Below are 18,469 nucleotides of genomic sequence, written 5' to 3' on the forward strand. Positions count from 1 at the left end.
TCACAAAGCAAACATATACTAACAACATGTACATATTATGTACCTAGAAATAGGTAAAACAAACACAGTTTACAAAACTCCATAAACAAAATATTTAATTATTTTTTATTCAAAAAAGTATAAATTTTTTAAAATTTCCAAAATAGACCAAAATGGTTTTTGATTTCCATGAGTAAAGATATTATATGACAGGGTTTCTCAAACTGGTACGCGCCGATTGACATGCGAACATTGGGAGCGCGAAGGAGTTAATATATCTTTCAAGGGAAAAAATATTTAGTTATAAATACATTTTTTTAATTTTAACAAACTTAAGAAACGTTATTACCGATGTTTCCAAAATATATCACACCTTTATTTAGAGACGTCGTTTCCTGATCTAAGAACCGTCTGCAAAAGACTCAAAAGTTATTTTTTTAATAGTCCCGCAAATAGATTTTGTTTCGACTTTAGACACAACAATGGAAAGCATATTTAAAATTATATATCTGAAAGTTTATTTTCTTTTTCATTACTTTTATAGACCTTCTCTGTCGAGCAAAAAATGTATAGCTCTCACACTTTTCTTTTAGAAGTCCAAGTGGGTGAAAGAGCAAACGCATTTTTTTTTTAACGTCTGTATGGGTGCGTCAAAGGAAACAAAGTTTGAGAACCCCTGCTTTGTAGATTTCTTCATGTTTATGTCTTCAGGAAAATGTTGCACGTTTTATAATCAAATAAATGAAATCCTCAGTACAGAAATGAAATTAAAATATCGAAGTCAAATTGATGAAGTCTTATCACGTACAGACTTTCCTTAAAAAAAGGGGAAGACTAGGATTTTTTTAAAAGAAAACCAGCGAATAGAAAAACAAACAGATAGAACTCAAAATCGTGAAGTCGGTACATGACCAATAAGCAAAACATTTAAAGTACTTTACTAACACATTTAATTATGTATCATCATGAACAATCAAAGCCATAACATATAATAAATGTAAAAATAAGTACTCTTATTATTATGTAATGTATGAAATTATTTTACTCTAAAAATAAAAAGAAAAAAAAAAGCAATTTGTATATGAAGATATAACCCTTTAACAACTACAACTAATGACCCTGGCATCTAGATATAAATAAAACAACAACATGCATCTGAGAGAGCTATTTATATAAGTAAAAAAAAATTTTAAAAAAAATTAATTAATATAGTGTGTCAAGTTATAGTGGTGTAGGTGTAGTTTATTTAGTTATTTAGATTTCTTTGTTGATTGTGCAATGGGATCATTACGAAAGGGAGATAACAAAGTTCTAAATTTATATTTAGCCAACAGCATGTAGTAACTATCGAACTAGACATCATTTTAAAGTTATACATTTTTTGAAGACACACGGCTACAGTCCTTACACATTTATATTCACGTATATTCTATTCTATTCTATTCTATATATTATCTACTTATTTTATCTGAACCCTTAGGTAAGATAATAGGAATGCAGACGATATTGACGGATAATAAGTAGTAAGGAATGTGTGAGAAAATCCACAAAAATAAATATGACTAATTTGCTCCTAACCTATACAAACATAACATTAGTACAGTGATTTTCAAAACAAACCTTAGGAGATAAAGGCACATTCCTCGTCCCATATGCTAGGACAAATTAGTACAAATACTCCTTCTTCCCTAGTGCTATTAGAGCATGGAATGGGTTGCCTAAGCCAGCCAGTAAAACCAACGACTTATAAATGAAATCAAAGCTAACATTATTAATAAACAATTTACATCAGCATTCTCAGCCCCCAGGAGACAGACATAGTAATAAATTGAAACCAATAAGAACACATAAATGCAAAAGAAGAAGGGATACAATAAAACTATTAGCGAGCATAAAACCAAATAAAGCTTCTTATATTGGCCTCCTTCAGTCGTAGAACGACTATGGTTCATCTCGCACACTTAAGCGAGATGAAATCCTGGGCATTGTTTATGGTCAGAACGATGTCGCCCAAACAGCAGATCCTCCCTTCCCGAGCAACTGATGTGACCAATGGATCCAATACAGTTTGAGATCATTAGCGCCGCAGGCTCTGCAAGGCTGTAGCACGGTGTGCCACAATCTGCCTAAGGGTCACCAGCTCCTGATTTTTCCTCAGGGTTGACTCCCGAAGCCTATCCCGTGTTTGGGTAAAGCTGCAAGGCATCAGAGGTTTGAATTCAGAGTTTTCCTTCTCTTAGGTGGGTAGCCAACCATGGCTAACGAACCCCTCCTGCCCGAAGCTTACTGGTTTAGGCGCCAGTTACTCGCCTTTGCACCTTCTCCTGTCTGAGGTAACGGTTCCGCCAGGCTCAGTAACTGAACCACAAGTGAAGGCCAGGAGTTGAACTGGTTGTCAGAGGTTCCGCAAGGTTGTTAACGCCGGAAGTGGTAATGGTCTTAAGCCCATCATTACCTATAAAATGCTTCCGATGGCATGCGTCTAAAGCTTCTGGACCTGATGGTATTCTGGCAAGACTGCTCTAAGAACTTAGCCACAAGCTAGCATCCGTGTTGAAAATACTTTTTCAGGCATCACTGAATCAGGGCAGGGTACCGAGGGACTGGACAGAAGTTACTGTCACTCCCCTATCATAAAAGGAGAAATATCTTTTCCGAGGAACCACAAACCAGTATCACTCACCAGCATCACATGTAAAATACTAGAACACATAATATGTATCAACATTATAAATCGCTTTGATAAATATAATGCCCTCCATACCAACATGGCTTTAGGAAATATAGGTCATTTGAAACTTAACTGATAGGATTAATTGATGATTTTTCGTAGGGATTAGATAATAGTAAGCAAATAGATGCAATTTTTTAGACTTTTCCAAGACATTCGAGAAAATTCATCACCATAGCCTGCTTAGAAAACTAAAATACTTCGGCATTAATGGTTCATTATACCAATGGCTCCAAATCAACACCAAAAATAGTAAACTCTGATGTACCTAAAAAAAACAGTCTTAGGTCCACTACTATTTTTAATTTACATAAATGATTTATCCAATTTCATTAGTTCAGGAACAAAAGAAAGATTATTTGCAGATTATTGCATAATATATAGAACAATAAAAACAATTAGATGAATTAGATGAATTACAGAAATGGGAATCAAATTGGAGCATGTCTTTCCACCCAAAAACATGCCAGTTATTGAGTGTAACAAAAAAAAATTTTTTTTTCATCAGTTACACAAACTAGAATATCTAGAAACGGTATCATGGAATCCCATATTGATGAAATAATAAAAAATCAAGCAAACATTATGGTTTATTAAAATTTTTTTTTATAAATCAAACAGGAGCATTAAACTAAAACGCTATTTTACCTTAGTAAGGCCAATATTAGTATATGCATCCTCTGTTTGGGACCCCTCTACTTAACAAAAACATAAAGAAACTAGAATAAATACACAATAGAGTAGTGAGATTTATAACAAACGAATATTCCAATTTTATTTGAGTAGCAACATTAGCAAAATCTCTTAGCTCAGAGACACTTCAGGACAGAACAATAAAAAGTAAAATAGCTATAATACATAAAACACTAAACCATAAATTACAAATAGAAAAACAAAACCTAATGAAATACTCAGAAAGACGAAAAGACAAAGGCACATTCCTTATTCCATACGCTCGAACAAATTCATACCAGTGCTGCTTCTTCCCTAGTGCCGTTAGAGAATGGAATGAGTCAGCCAGAAAAAAATAACGCCTTAGCAAATGAATTGCGTAGGGCGTAATTATCTTATTTTTTTTTGAAGTAATGTCTGTAATCTATAAGATAAGATAGGCAAAGTATGATATTAGCATTCTCGATACTCTTTTGATCTACAAAAAACATTTCTCAATCTGTCATTGAAGTCATTTTAGAATTTTCTAAACAATAAATCTTGTACATTTGCACAAAGACACGATAAACGAACCGATGGCAATCTAAAAAAAAAAAGCAAACACTATGGGAAACAGACGGAGTACCTTCATTGACAGTAGATGTTGTTTGTTAACAAAATAAGTAAGCAAAGTGCTTTCATGTTAAGGATAACTTAGATGGAAAAAAAATAGGTAAATAAATAGCTATCTTCTAGCACCCAGGGATATTCTCCCAAGAAATAAAGTGTTGTAGAGAAAGTCAGGAGGTAGAACAAAAAAAGAAAGGGATATAGGGAAAGATAGAGGAAGAATGAGATAAAAAAGCCAAGAAGTTTTTTAACTAGCTTATCTGAAAAAGACTTAGCGCGGAGGCGCCTAAAAATATTATTAGAAATATAGGTACTACGGTGTAGCTTTTACTATCCGGTTTACTATTCGGCTGTGATATAATAGCTTGCTCAGGCCTGGACAGCCTCCACCACGGGGAAGTGCGGTCAGGGCGCCTCATGCGGAGCCGAAGACGGAGCGACCATCCGTGTCAGGTGGGTTTAATCGCTTAGCTAGGGTATGATATGATGGTCCCGTCTCCCCAACCTGAACAGAGTAACACAAGAACCTAAAGATAATAGCATGTAAAATACGAACATCGATTAAAAGTTATTCAACTGAACATTTAGTGAATAACAACAGTTGTCAACAGGAACAATATTTAATAATACTTAAGTGTAAGTTAACAATATATTTACATTTACATCAATATCACTGATGTTAGCATTTATTAATAATTAGTCCAATATCACACCAATGAGTTTCAAAAACACACCTTTCACGCTCACACTCCATCTCGGCGCCCTACAGAACCTCAACTCCCTACACCTCAACACCGATAGTTACTACACAACTCCAAGGGCGGAAAGACGACACACTTTGCCATAGCCCAAAGCCTAAAACCCTGAAACGACAAGAAAACCTAGATCTAGCGAAGCCGCTACAATAAAGAATTTTTCAATAGCGACACCCGTCCCGAAAGACCAGCCTACTTAATACAACTATGTACTTACGTACCCTTACAAGGGGGGACCAACAAAACCAGCCACCCAGCTCACAAAAGAAGCTCTCTCATTCTCTCACTCTCTCTCTCTCTCTCTCTCTCTTGCGGGAACTAAGGATGCCGTAAACACACACCCACACACACAATAATCTAGACAACAAAACGCACCTACTATAAACTACTTCCTATACGCTAAAGCACAACTATTAAGTACAGAGAAAACGACAATCCGGTGCACCCCTATTTTAAACCCTTATCTACAATTAGGTAATACAGCCAAACACTTATATGAATACATTAATGTTCTATTGAAGCAAGATAATGAGAGCAAAATGTCACCACATCTAGTAGCCTCCTACTTTCAGATCGATCCTATAACCTTTGTTATCTTTTAGATACTTTTTGAATTACTGAAATTGAACAACGGCAGCCTTTTGGAAAAATACATTAACTGGAGAATATCTGAAAAAAAAAATTTTAATTTAATTTTTGTAATAAAAAAAATTATTACTAAAAGTTTAGAAAAGTATCTTAACAAGTTTTATGAGATAGGGATTTAAAAAACATATTATGTCATCACACTATATGTAGACGACAGCCAGTTGAGTGTGAAAATTAGAAACCCAAACAGGCTGATACCCGAACAGGTTGATACCCAAACAGGATGATACAGGCTGATACCCAAACAGGATGATACAGGCTGATAACCGAACAGGCTGCCCAAACAGGCTGACACCCGAATTATTTTAGGAATAGGCTATTAGGGGGGTGAGTACACATTTAATTAATGAAGACGAGCGACACCAACCTAAGCTATACATCTTTGAGCATTTTGTCTTTTAGTATACAAACAGCCTCCTACAAACATGTCCTAACTTAGCATTGTAGATAGTTTGCCAACGCACAGGACTTCGCCAAAGGGATGGTACAATTCTACAATTTTTTACAGTACCTCTATTCAAGTCAGAACTTCGTGGAACCTGGAGGAGGATCTCAAACAATGGCTTTTACGATTTTTCTTTAAATTTAAGATGTCTATCACTGAGAAAAGAATTACTAGCTTGTTAGCCACTCGGGGAAAACTCTAGTTTGACAGTTATAATTTTTCAAGCAAATAAAAAAAAAAAGAAAAAAAAGAAATACATTTAAATTTATCTAGAGAAGTAGATCTAGCTCTAGATCCATAATCGGCTTGGAAAGGACTCTTGCATTATTGAAATGACTTTCACTTTTGTGGATTTCCGAATGTCAGGCATTAGTGATTGCATGACGCGTAGGACGTAATCATCTTCTTTTTTGAAGTAAGGTCTGTATTATATAAGTGATTCAAAAGTTTTTTTTTAATTAATATTCAGGAAAATTTTGCGAATCGTTTTCTAAGTCTAGATCTAAAAAAGCCTATCATTAGAAATATTCAATAAAAAACATGGCGTAGTCAACCACAATGAATCGATAACAACCTAAGTTGGATATTATATTTAAAGTTATTGTAAGTTATTGAAACATTATCAAAGTTTTGCTAATATTTTTACGTAAATATAATACAGATAATATCAGTAGATCTACACTAGATCCTTCGATTTGATATTTAGCAACATTGATCAAGTTCTAGATCTAGATGTTTATATAAATGAAAGTACCAATAAATAATCGTTCAAGTTTACACTGTGCGTTGGTTGAATGGGCAACATCGATCGTTCAAGCGGCTGAACTTGGTCAAAATCGTGGGTGTGATACCCGATTAGAATCAAACATTTAAAAAAAAATATTTTATAAGATTTTAAGTTTTTTTAACGAAGGTATTGTCTTTAATTTAAAAAAAAGTTTTTTTCTCTTGTTACTTATCTCTTATCTTGATTATGAAAAAAAAAACTCTCTGCTTTCTTGAAACTATTGGCCAGCTATAGTGGGCTTTAAAAAAAAAGTCAATTTATTTAACATTTTAAATTAAAAAAAAAAATAAAAAAAAAAAAAAAAAAAAAAAAAAAGTTAATGAAATTAAGTGTATGAAAAGTTAATGAAACAAGTGTATTTTTTGTAAAGATAAACACGTGCATATTATTCTCCTTTTTTTCACTTTCATTCTACTTTAATACATGAATAGAAATGTATCTCTATAGGTCTACTTACCTTTGACTAAATTCAAGAGGATTGTGACACTTAATTTCATTGTAGGACTCTGTTTGTTTACTTTTACTAGCAGTAAATGTTGACAATGTGCAAGTATCTGTTTCGTCCCTAGTAAAAAAGACTGTTGCATTGACTCTTGCTAGCAACGTCTCTATTGCAATGTGTTTGTTCTCAATGGCGTAGCTGCGTGCTGTTTTCTTTTCCAGTGAGACTTTATTGACATCAGCACCATCATTAATAAGTTTCTCCACGATGCACCTGTGGTCATTGATGACAGCATACATCAGAGCCGTGCGGCCTTTTCCATCCACCGAGTTGATATCAGCACCCTTGGCTGTTAATAACTTCACAGTGTTAACATGACCCTTTCGGCATGCATACATTAGCGCTGTTTCACCAGAGTCAGAATTTAAATCTTTGAGAGCCGTATGTTTTAAGAGTAGTTTCACAACTTTATGGTGGCCCTCCTTAGATGCATAATGCAGAGGAGATAGACCATAAACATCTTTTCTGTCTACAAGAGCTTTGTATTTGATAAGAACTTCAACAACACAATGATTTCCCTTTTCAGAAGCGTACATTAGAGCGTCTTTGCTGTTGACATTTTGTTTGTTGACATCAGCGTTCTTCTGCAGAAGTTTTAGGACATTTTCCTTTTTGCCATTTTCGGCTGCAAACATTAAAGCAGTGCAGCCTTTGTTGTCCTCTAAATGAATGTCGGCGTTATATTTGAGAAGTATGTTGACAACTTTGATGTGCCCATATTTCGACGCCAACATTAATGCGGTCCTGCCTTCAAGGTTTTGTTTGTTCACGTCTACTTTTGATTTGCTTTTTAAAATATTCTCAACGATTCTGTGATGGCCGTGTTCTGAAGCATGTATTAAAGCTGTGTTTTCATCATTATCTGATTCGTGGACTGAAGCTCTTAAATCTATCAGAATTTTAAAAGAGGCATAATGACCTTTAATACAAGCATGCATCAACGCGTTTCTGCCGTTAATGTCCTTCTCGTTAATTCTGGCGCCCCCATTAATGAGTAGTTTAATTCTGCTTCCATATCCACTTGCACAGGCTTGCATTAATGCAGTCTTTCCATTTTCGTCTTTCGCATTGACGTCTGCATGCTGCTGTACAAGATATTTCACAGCCTGACGTATTCCTGACTGGGACGCATACATAAGTGCAGACTTTCCCGCCAAATCCACGCTGTCAACTTGCGCACCGTGCTGAACGAGCTGTTTCACTCTAAGGATGTGTCGCGTTTCAGCTGCGTGCATCAATGCTGTTTTACCTTGTGTGTCCTTGACATTAACTTCCGCTTGATTTTCCATAAGTAACAACAGTGTTTTATTCTTGCCAGTTTGGGCGGTATACATTAGTGACGTCATACCATTGTTTGTTGCGTTAACGTTGGCTCCATTTTGTATAAGAAATTTTACAATCTCATGGTTCAGGAATTTCGAGGCCAGCATTAACGATGTCATACCTTGCTCGTCCACTGCATCTATAAAGGCGCCATTTTTTATTATCATCTTAACTTTTTTAGTTTTTCCGTTTCTCGACGCTCTGTGCAGCTCAGTTTCGACCAATGATCGAGCCATTGTTCAGAGATAGATTCTATAAATAACTGTTACATGAGCGTGTAAAATTCATTGACTACATTTACTTCAGTATTCATTCTATTTACTGTATGTATTGAGATCAACTATTAGCCTCCACAATTATCGCTAATTAGCGCTAGTTGTGGCCAAATATGTAGGTCACGAGAAAAAAATGGCCTCATCATTAAACTTCGGACTCGAAGCCTAATGTAAAGTAACTTTACTGAAAATACCCGATGCCAGCTTTCCTACGATTTAGAAAACATTCTTAAAAACTAAATATATTCTTGATGTTGCTATTTATGTCAATCATTGTTGTTAACATTTTATATAGAAGAGCGTTGACGATGCCATAGAAACCGAGTTTCATTGGTGTGACAGGTAATATCACCTCAAAGTCCCTGACACGCAAATGAACACTGGAACCATCCTTCATCTGTAACTTTCAACATGCTAGGTATCCATCCATAATGTGTAAGATGACATTTGGTCAGAGTGCTGAAACAATTTTCAAAAACAGTCTAGGATAAATGTTTGCACCCTGACCTGGTTACCACATGATGAAGGCCAATCAGGTCTTAACTCTTATATTGCCCATTATTGGAAGGCTATGTCTCTCAGGTTGCTGTTTTGCTAGTTTCACAGATCAGGGCCAGAGTTTGAATCATCATGTATTCGTTAGGTGAGGAAAAGGAAACGGTGTCTCTTATTCTTTTTGCCAGCCCCATACCTTAATTCTTCGCTAGAGGTCTCTGTACTCTTATATGGTTGTGAAAGGTGGACACTGAACGATGAGGCTGAAAGAGGAATCCAAGCTTTTGAGAGTAAATGCTATAGAAAAATGCTGGGTATCAGTTACCAGGAAAACAAGACATATGGGTTTGTACTTTTACAATTCAATACCAAGGATGGTAAAAAGGAAGAATTACTTAACACTGCCAAGATACAAAAGCTGAGCTGGTTCGTTCATATTGTAAAATGTCACCATCAAGTCATTTTACTAGGTACAGTTTTTGGAGCAGGAAGGAAGGGTTGTCCTAAGAAAAGCTGGCTGGATAACTTTTACGAATGGACTGGCCTCTCTCTTGATATCCTGTTTAGAACAGCAACCCTGTCAAGGGGCAGCTGAGATGAGATACTTGTTCAGTTCCAATTCTACAGTTTGAAGAAATCACTTAGTCTTGACCTGTGAGAAATTATACACAAAAGACTTCAAACAACAGTGGTTTTATCATGTGCATTTTAAGAAAGTATCTAAATCTCACAGTGCATCCTCCGAATGAAGACAAATAATGATGGTGAGCTTATTGCAGTTCGATCAGCGACAGTCTGAAGGGTTAAATTAGAATAAAAAAGAATTGATTAAAAAAAAAAAAAAAAAAAAAAAAAAAGTAATAACGCAAACAGGATAACAAAGAGAGTATGTGTTTTCACAAAAATCTAAGGCGGCCCTTAACGAACCACCCTAGGAAAAAGAAAATTCAGGCAATGATCTTTTTTTTATTATTTAAAAGGATTAAATTTCAATCAAGTTTTGCTTAAAAGCAAGCGAAAAATCCAATTATGAATAATTTAATGAATTCAATCCATAGTGGATCGAAGTTTTTATGTCTGTTTTTGTAAACGGTATCTTGCATCATTTTGTAAGGTTAAAATCTCAAGATTCTGAAACAGAGTTTTTTTTTTTACAGACCCCAAAAGAGGAATAGCCACTATTAATTTTGTGTAGTCTGTCTATCCGTCCGTCCGTCTCGTTTAGATATCGAAAATATTTTAAAAAAATTGAAAATCCGACTTCATATTTTAGGCCTTTTAAAATTCTGATGCAACGGCTACTTTTTTTCCTGAAAGCGAAAAATTTTATTTTTAAAATCAAATATGCAAGCATTTAAAAAACAAAAACAAAAAAAAACACCATTTTTTAAACTATTCACTATCAATAGTAAAAAAAAAAAAGAAAGAAAAGAAACGAGAGACAACTCAGCAAGGGTCGTGAATTCTCAGCAAATTTATAACACATTTATGTAGACGGTTTTATATTTAAAAAAAAATGTTAATTTGTAATACTATATTTAGTCATTTCTATCACACTATTTACCTACATTTAGAAAATAATGTATACTCATTAAAGGTGAAAAATTTAATTAGTGTACGTATAGGCAGTGTGTAATTTAAAACAACAATTAATAAGTAGTGTTTTATATTATACACGTGACGTGCACTTCGGTGGATAGACTTGATGTGAATATATAAATAGAAAATTTTTTTATATTTTATTTTTACAATGAAAGAGAAAGTTTATTTGTTGAGGCTCTGAATGAGAGATTATTTGTTGAGGCTCTGAATGAGAGATTAGTCTTTTACAAAACAATTATCTCAAATGCAAGTTTATAAAAAGTGTTCACAAATTCAACGTTCTCTCCAACTACAGAAACAATGTCATTTTCCTTCTTTTCTCAACAAAATCGATTTCCGAGTTTTGTTTTTTTAAATTTAATACTTAAAAATTATCATTGCAGCATTTTTCCTATGTTGTTTTTTTCTCTTGGATGGTCATTTAGGTCTGAGCCCATAGGGCGCCCCGGGCATTTATGGTGGCGAGGCTGAAATTGTGGCGATGTCTCAAATACTTCCCGCTACTATCACTATTCACTTCCGAGAACGTCCTTATGAACCTCCTCGAGTTTACAATCCGGGTCAACGTCTCTCCATAACCCTGCTATTTAGCGGTCCTTTGGATCAGGGCCATTACAAAGTTCTCTTGCCTGTCACAAACACACGTGATAACCTTCTGGTGCCACCTGTTGCCAACGTCGGCATGTGCACCAACATTACAAAACCATGTGATCTACACACTGATGTGACGTCACCTTCCCACTCTTCTGTTACTGATGAGCAAACGCATTCCACAGACGTCTTTAAATGCAACATTTGTTCAAAAACCTTTCGACTCCAGAGATATCTCAACGCACATTTAAAAACACACTCCACTGAACGAATTATGCAATGTGAACATTGCCAGCGATGTTTTAAAAACAACTGACACTCTCAAGAAGCACTTACAAACTAAACATATACAAGTAGAAACACATTCAACATTTCTTTGCAGCATTTGCGACAAACAGTTTCCCTCACTCAGATATCTTAACCATTTCAAAACAAATGCCCTGGCGAAATCCTTCCAGTGTCACTACTGCACTGAATCGTTCACAACATCTCTTCTCAACAAACATACAAAAACACCCCCCCCCCATGACACATTCTTTGAGTGTGTACATTGCAAACGTTCTTTCAAGCAGTCGAATCTTCTCGCAAAACACATACACATTCATCGGATTCAGCTTTCCGCTGCATTTCAAGAACACACTGCCATTCGCATAGAGAGGAACATAGCATTGGACTACCTACCGCAGTACTTCTTGCAATGCTCTTCATTGGCCATCAGAGGTCAACAAATCCGGACATTATACTAAGTGTTGTCATAATGGCAAAGTGTCGTTGCCACCGCTATCCCAAACTCCTACTTTATTACAAGACCTCTTAAGTGGCAAGAATCCACTGTCCCAAAATTTCTATGATCATATCAGAGTACAACTCTGCTTTAGCTTTTGCATCAATGGGCGCCCACATCGCTAAACCACCTGGCCATAGACCGTATGCTTTGCGAAAAAAAAGTTTAAATTTATCATCAAGTCTATCCTTTGTATACCAATGCTAACACGCCCCCTCGATACGGTCAACTAGATATCTTCGATGTCTGCTGTGGCTACTACTCAACGTTTGCAAAACGATTATAACAGCGCTTGCAGTGATATGTTGTTGTTGCAGCTAGACAAAATGATACGACACGTTAACCCCTTCGCTAAATCGTATATGCAAATGCACGACATTATCACTCATTGTAACCCTGTTGCTGCTGTACGAATGGTATTCATGGAAAATCCAACTCTGGATAGGAGAAGGTGTAACGCGCCATCATGACAAACTGATGTTGCTGCAATCTTTGTAGGGGAAGACGGGGAACCTCCTGCACAACGCGACATTTGCATATACCCAAGGGGAGATGCTTGCAAGCGTATCTCTGTACTCAATATGAACTGTGACCCCATGGTTTACCCACTGCTATTCCCTTACGGAGATCCAGGCTGGCACATACAAATGACCCATGTTGAAGAAAAGCGAACCGCGAACAGAACCCGAGTCACACAACTCCAATTTTATGCTTACAGGCTTGCCATGAGATCTGCATTCAGCATCTTGCATTCCAGCGGTAAACTCTTCCAGCAATATGTCGTTGACGCATATGTCAGAACAGAAGGCGCACGTTTACATTATATTCGCTCTCATCAACAAGATTTGCGAGTAGAACAATACAAGGTATTGATGGATGCTATCGCTGCGAAAGCACAAGACAATAACCTTTGCCCTAGACAGTTGATTATTCTTCCATCTACGTTTCAAGACAGTCCACGATACATGCAACAGAACTACCAAGACGCGATGGCAATTGTCCGCAAATGTGAAAAGCCCGACTTATTCCTAACATTCACCTGCAATCCTGCTTGGCCGGAAATCTCTAACGTCATTCCCCATCATGAGCGACCAGAACACAGACCTGATGTCGTTGCCCGCGTCTTTCATATCAAACTGCGGGAGTTCTTAAATGACATTCTGGAGAGGAATATTTTCGGCAATGTAGTCGCATATATTTTCGTCATTGAGTTTCAAAAACGAGGCTTGCCTCATTGCCATATGTAACTGACAACAGTTTAAACGAGTAGTAAGGAGTAAAGGAAAGATCACTCTGCGGATAGTCCACGAGAAAAGAGGGGGGGGGGAGAACACGAAGTCACAAAATAGGAGGGCAGGACCGTTGCAATATCACTCTTTTTTTATTTCTACCTCACGTAAAAAAAGGAGGGAGTTATCCTAGGTAATTTAAGTGTGAAAAAAAAAGACAGTTTTCGTCTGTATATTTCAGGAGATTGGTATGAGTTTTCAAAAGATTTTAATAATTTTCAAATATTTCCAGGACTTTTTCGTATATTTTGCAATTTCAGGAGATTTCCAGGACCTCCTGTTAAATCGACAGGAGGCCGCAGGAAATCTGTTATAAGTTATAACATGTCCTCACTCGGTTAAAGTGGTAGACTGTTGACGATGCCATCCTGCATATTTTAAACAGTGTGTACAAACACCTAGACTTATCCAACGCTTATATGAGATCGATCTTTATTGATCTCTCATCAGCTTTTAATACCATAAAACTTCATTTACTTATTAAAACAATGAAAGCATTGAAGTGAATTGCTTATTTCATACTAAGGGATAATTTGTGACACAGAGACCTCAGAGAGTTATTGTAAACAATACAACATCTAAAACACGTATAAGTGTATAGCATGTATAAAGAGAAAGATTTCTTATTCTCCCCCCCTTTTTTTTTTCCTGAGCCGTGCTTTTCGCCCCCCCCCCCCTTTAGTTACAACAGAGTAGATTACTCCCCCCCACCTTTTTTTTTTTAAACGGAGGTATAAATAAATAAAAAAAAAAAAAGAGTGATATTTCTTGGTTGCTATTTTGTGACTACGCGTGTTCTCCCCCCCCCCCTCCCTTTCCCTCTTGTTTTCTCGTGGGACTATTCGCAGAGTGATCTTTCCTTTACTTAAACTTTTGAGGGAAGAAAATAATTATATAGATAGATTATCCTTACATTGTTAATATTCAAATGTATCTAATGGACTGATAGTTATGGAAATATAGGTTCATTGTGAACCTGGCCTAAATGAATATTAAATATTTTTATTTAAATGGGCCTATCTCTCATTTAGGGCAGTCTTATCAAATGTTCTGAGTGGCCACAGGTGTTCAACAAAGAAAAATAAAACCAAAGTACAGCAAAAAACTACTTATCGGCTGAAAAGCTTCTCTTATTCCCAAATTACAACATTCTTCTTCCTCTCTTGAAACTGTCAGGCAGAGTTGAGCCTTTGGCTCTTGAAACTCTAAGCCAGCAAAAGTGAACAAGAGCTCCCTCTAGTCGGCCGAAGACCGCGTGCACTGGGACCCCTGCCGTTTTCCTTTTCTATACCAGGCTAACCGTGCAGGACACGCCATTTATGTAACGGCCCCTTGAGGAACAGCGCCTGGATTGTGACAAGGTTGTGGGAGCTTTTTTACAACTCCGCACAGTGAAATAAGGATGCTCTCGCACCCCTTTAGGCACCCCCACGGGAGTCTTGTTTCGCTACCCTTTAGCCTAATCGTTTCCTCTTACGATCGTTTCCACCCGGGCGCCACTATGAGGCAGGGTAACTTGCCCGGGCCAAATTACAACATAAAAAAATAAAGATGTCAATAAAAATATATTTATAGCTGGAAGCCTGCCATATTTAATTATATAAAATTAACAAAATCACAATCACTATATAACAATATTGGCCAGATTTACCTATATGGGCAACACAATCTAAAGCTTAGGATCCCCGTTCCCAAAGAAATATTTAGGAATTATATATTATATCTGGACTTATTAAAAAAATAATATCTAAAAGCTCAGGCCCTTTTCAAGTCTAAATACCATATAAATAATATTAAATCGCGAAATAATAATTACGTACCACTTCAAGCATTATCATATACAAAATTGAAGATGGTTAGACATAACAGTTAGTGTATGTTAGGGTTAAAATTCTAGATTTGACTAGAGTAACACCTTTAGTAAAATCACTAAATTTAGAAAGGCTTCAGGATAGAAGACTCAAAAGTAAAGTAACAATTATACATAAAACACTGAACCATAACCTTCAAATACAAAAACAAAATCTAATAAAATACTCTGAAAGACACAAAGATAAAGGCACATTCCTCGTCCCATATGCTAGGATAAATATGTATACATTCTCCTTCTTCCTAGTGCTATTAGAGCATAGAATGGGTTGCCTGAGCTACCCAGGAAAACCAGTGACTTGGCAGAATTTTTGTTCATTGTTCATATGCATGACTGAATGCATGACGCGTAGGATGCAATCATCTTTTTTTTTTTTTTTTTTTTGAGTAACGTCTGTATTATATAAGATAAGAAATTCACCGCGGTTTGATTTGAATATTTAGCAAACAAAATATAAATAAAATACTTTAATTAAGAAAGAGCTTTTGTTAAGTGTAGCTCTATCAATTTATTTCGATCTGTCATGTAATTAAATTTGTAATAGATCTAGGCAAACATAATAAATCTGTGCGATTACAAATATTTTGCCTATTGTTTTATCACATTTTCACGCTTTTAGCTTACTCAATTCTATCTGGAAATGAGTGCGTTTGAGAATGAACTGGATATCTGGGTGATCATTTTTGAAATGTGTTTATAAACAAGAAAATACTTTTAAAATACTTTTTAAAAACCAAGCTTAAATTAAGCGTACTGGTATCAGCATTAGTAAATACAATTTTAAAAAAAAAAGGTGGAACGACCTGAATTCGAACAATTGGCTCAAGCCTTCTCAGGCTAACACGGTAATCACTCTGCTAGTGGAGAACTTATAAAGATGTATGATTATATAGTTATCTATTGTTTCTATAGTCCTCTCCTATTTTTCAGATTAGTTTTTACTAAGACTAAGAAGAAGACCTATAAAGGGGACTAATTCGTCTTAATTCATTCTTTTGTTGTCAGGTAAAAGAAATAATTAAGCAAAATTTCAGCTTGATCCGATGTTGGGTGTGGGAGAAATAACGTGTACAGAATTTTTACCAGATAGACAGACATACAAAGAGAGTAAGTTGATATACGCTTTGTAAAAAAATAAGCAATATAATAAATAATTCTTTTTTTAAAATCAAAGCTTATCTAAGGGAAATTACTATTATTTAATAAAAAATTATAGGGTTAGTTCCCTTTCTGCTAGTGTAAACAAAATTAATTAATTAGTACTGATTGATTAACTAATAGGTTAATTTTTGGATTGATTAATATATTGTCATCAATTATGAATCATTACGCGAAATTTCTACTTGATCAGTGAATGGGAAAGGAAAAATCATCATCATCATCAAACTCCATTAGAGTAAGGGCTTGAGAGGCTCAAATCCTCTCTTGCAAAAGCCCTGGACAGAAACCCTGCTGTCTTGCGTAGTGAATAAATGTCGCCATACAGGTCGATAATTTTTGGTTTCCAAGACCTGTCGAGACGGAGATCAGCAAGTCGGGGGCAGTTTCCTCTTCTTCCCCGCAGCAGGACACCGTGTATCAAAATTTGGCCATAGCAGCGAGAAATATGAGCCAACAGGACAGTGGCCTGTCCTTCACTATGCTATAATAGCTTGCTCAGGCCTGGATAGCCTCCACCACGGGGAAGTGCAGTCAGGGCGCCTCATGCACTCCCAGTCTCCACGGGCTTTTCTGTTTTTTTTTTTTATTATAGCCAGGGCTTGATGAAAGCTTACAGCCTGTTCAGTGGGTGGAATTTGCCCTCCCTGGTGGGACAAAGAGTCTGCAATTGTGTTGCCAGTCACACCTATGTGACTCGGTACCCACTGCATTATTACAGGGGTGCCATAGCGTTGTTTAATGTAATGTGAAGCCATGATGACAGTGTTGATACTGGGGGGCCATGGTCCGGGGCTTTGCAAAGCCTGTAGCACAGATTTTGAGTCAGTGACCACAACAATCTGTGTTGCCCTCAAATGTCCCTCGCCGAGTTGAGGAGTCAATGACTTTTAAGGCTTCACAGACTGTCATGGTCTCCGCATCAAAACTGCAAACACTACCACATGGTCCAAAGATTTTGACTGTGTAAGAGACAAGAAAGTCGATGTAGGCTCCATAGCCTGCTCTTCCAGAGAAAGGAGAAATAAAACGTATCAAAACTTAATTAGAATAATAAATCTATATATACATCAACATCTGTCATTAAGTAGCATTTATTCACTTTATTTCGATATCAATCAAAATAATAAATCACAAACAGTTAATTAATTGATACATTTTTTGATCATCATGTTCAATGAATAATTGTGCGAAGTTTTAACTTGATCTAAGTATGGAACTAACCCTAACATGTTCAAACTTTTTACCAGACAGACATAGTGAATTGATACAAGCTTTGTAACAAAAAATATTCAACGTTTAATTTAACAGGCCTATATATTTAAAAAGGAGACATGCATTGATACAGATATGTAAACATACTCACACAGCCTAAACCGCAACATACACTATATTGTTTTCACATATTTACATTATCGTTGCTGGGTATATTTTCTGGGAAGGCTACAACAAAATGAGACTAATTTGTACTAATAGTCTAGTCGTTTGAAAAAGATCTATGGTCCATTTAGTCCAGTGGTTCCCAAACCTTTTTTGTGTCGTCGACATATTTAAGAGTACCTGTTAAGCAAACAATGCTTTAAAATAAATCACTAACTTAAAGTGTGTTTTTTCTTTGACTGATTTCTAAGCTATATATAGATCAAATTAGTAATAAAATTCAAGATGGAACGAAGCAAATTAACATTTATTACATTTTGAATTCACCAAATACTAATAATAATAATTCGATCTCCAATTTAGCGAGATTTAATATTAAAAGTTCTCAGTTAGTGATATCCATTTTTTTAAATTAGATACAACTTATTTCACTATAAGAATGCGTAAGATGTAATTATTATTATTTTTTTAAAGTAACACCTGTTCTATAAAATAAGATAAAAGATAGAAGATCTTGAAATGCTAAACATAAGTCTGAACATTATTGCTTCCTGAAAGTTTGACTTTGGAAATT

At 35.9% G+C, this 18,469-nt stretch overlaps 1 protein-coding gene across 2 annotated transcripts; it reads right to left on the reverse strand.

The window, feature by feature from the left end:
- Positions 1-74: 74 nt before the first annotated feature.
- On the reverse strand, positions 75-17,975 carry LOC106073999 (putative ankyrin repeat protein RF_0381). 2 transcript variants are annotated; one of them, XM_056009473.1, is made up of 3 exons: positions 17,882-17,975; positions 7,084-9,873; positions 75-5,415 (listed from the first exon to the last, which is right to left on the reverse strand). In XM_056009473.1, the coding sequence occupies exons 2-3, from the start codon at positions 8,685-8,687 to the stop codon at positions 5,361-5,363; spliced, it is 1,659 nt and encodes a 552-aa protein (XP_055865448.1). In that variant the 5' UTR covers positions 8,688-9,873; positions 17,882-17,975; the 3' UTR covers positions 75-5,360. The 2 variants fall into 2 exon arrangements, with proteins under 2 accessions (XP_055865448.1, XP_055865447.1); XM_056009472.1 differs by having other exon boundaries at positions 7,084-10,016; positions 17,882-17,966.
- Between the last annotated feature and the right edge of the window lie 494 nt (positions 17,976-18,469).

This window comes from Biomphalaria glabrata, chromosome 14 (genome assembly GCF_947242115.1).
Source record: "Biomphalaria glabrata chromosome 14, xgBioGlab47.1, whole genome shotgun sequence".
In the NCBI taxonomy this organism is placed as follows: domain Eukaryota; kingdom Metazoa; phylum Mollusca; class Gastropoda; family Planorbidae; genus Biomphalaria; species Biomphalaria glabrata.

Bases quoted from the DNA above. Each gene is read 5' to 3' on its own strand.
- LOC106073999 (XM_056009473.1), bottom strand. From the start codon at position 8,687: ATGGCTCGATCATTGGTCGAAACTGAGCTGCACAGAGCGTCGAGAAAC. The intron at 5,416-7,083 runs GTAAGTAGACCT...TTTTTTTTTCAG, and splicing joins CCTCTTGAATTTAGTCAAAG to ATATTCTCCAGTTAATGTAT.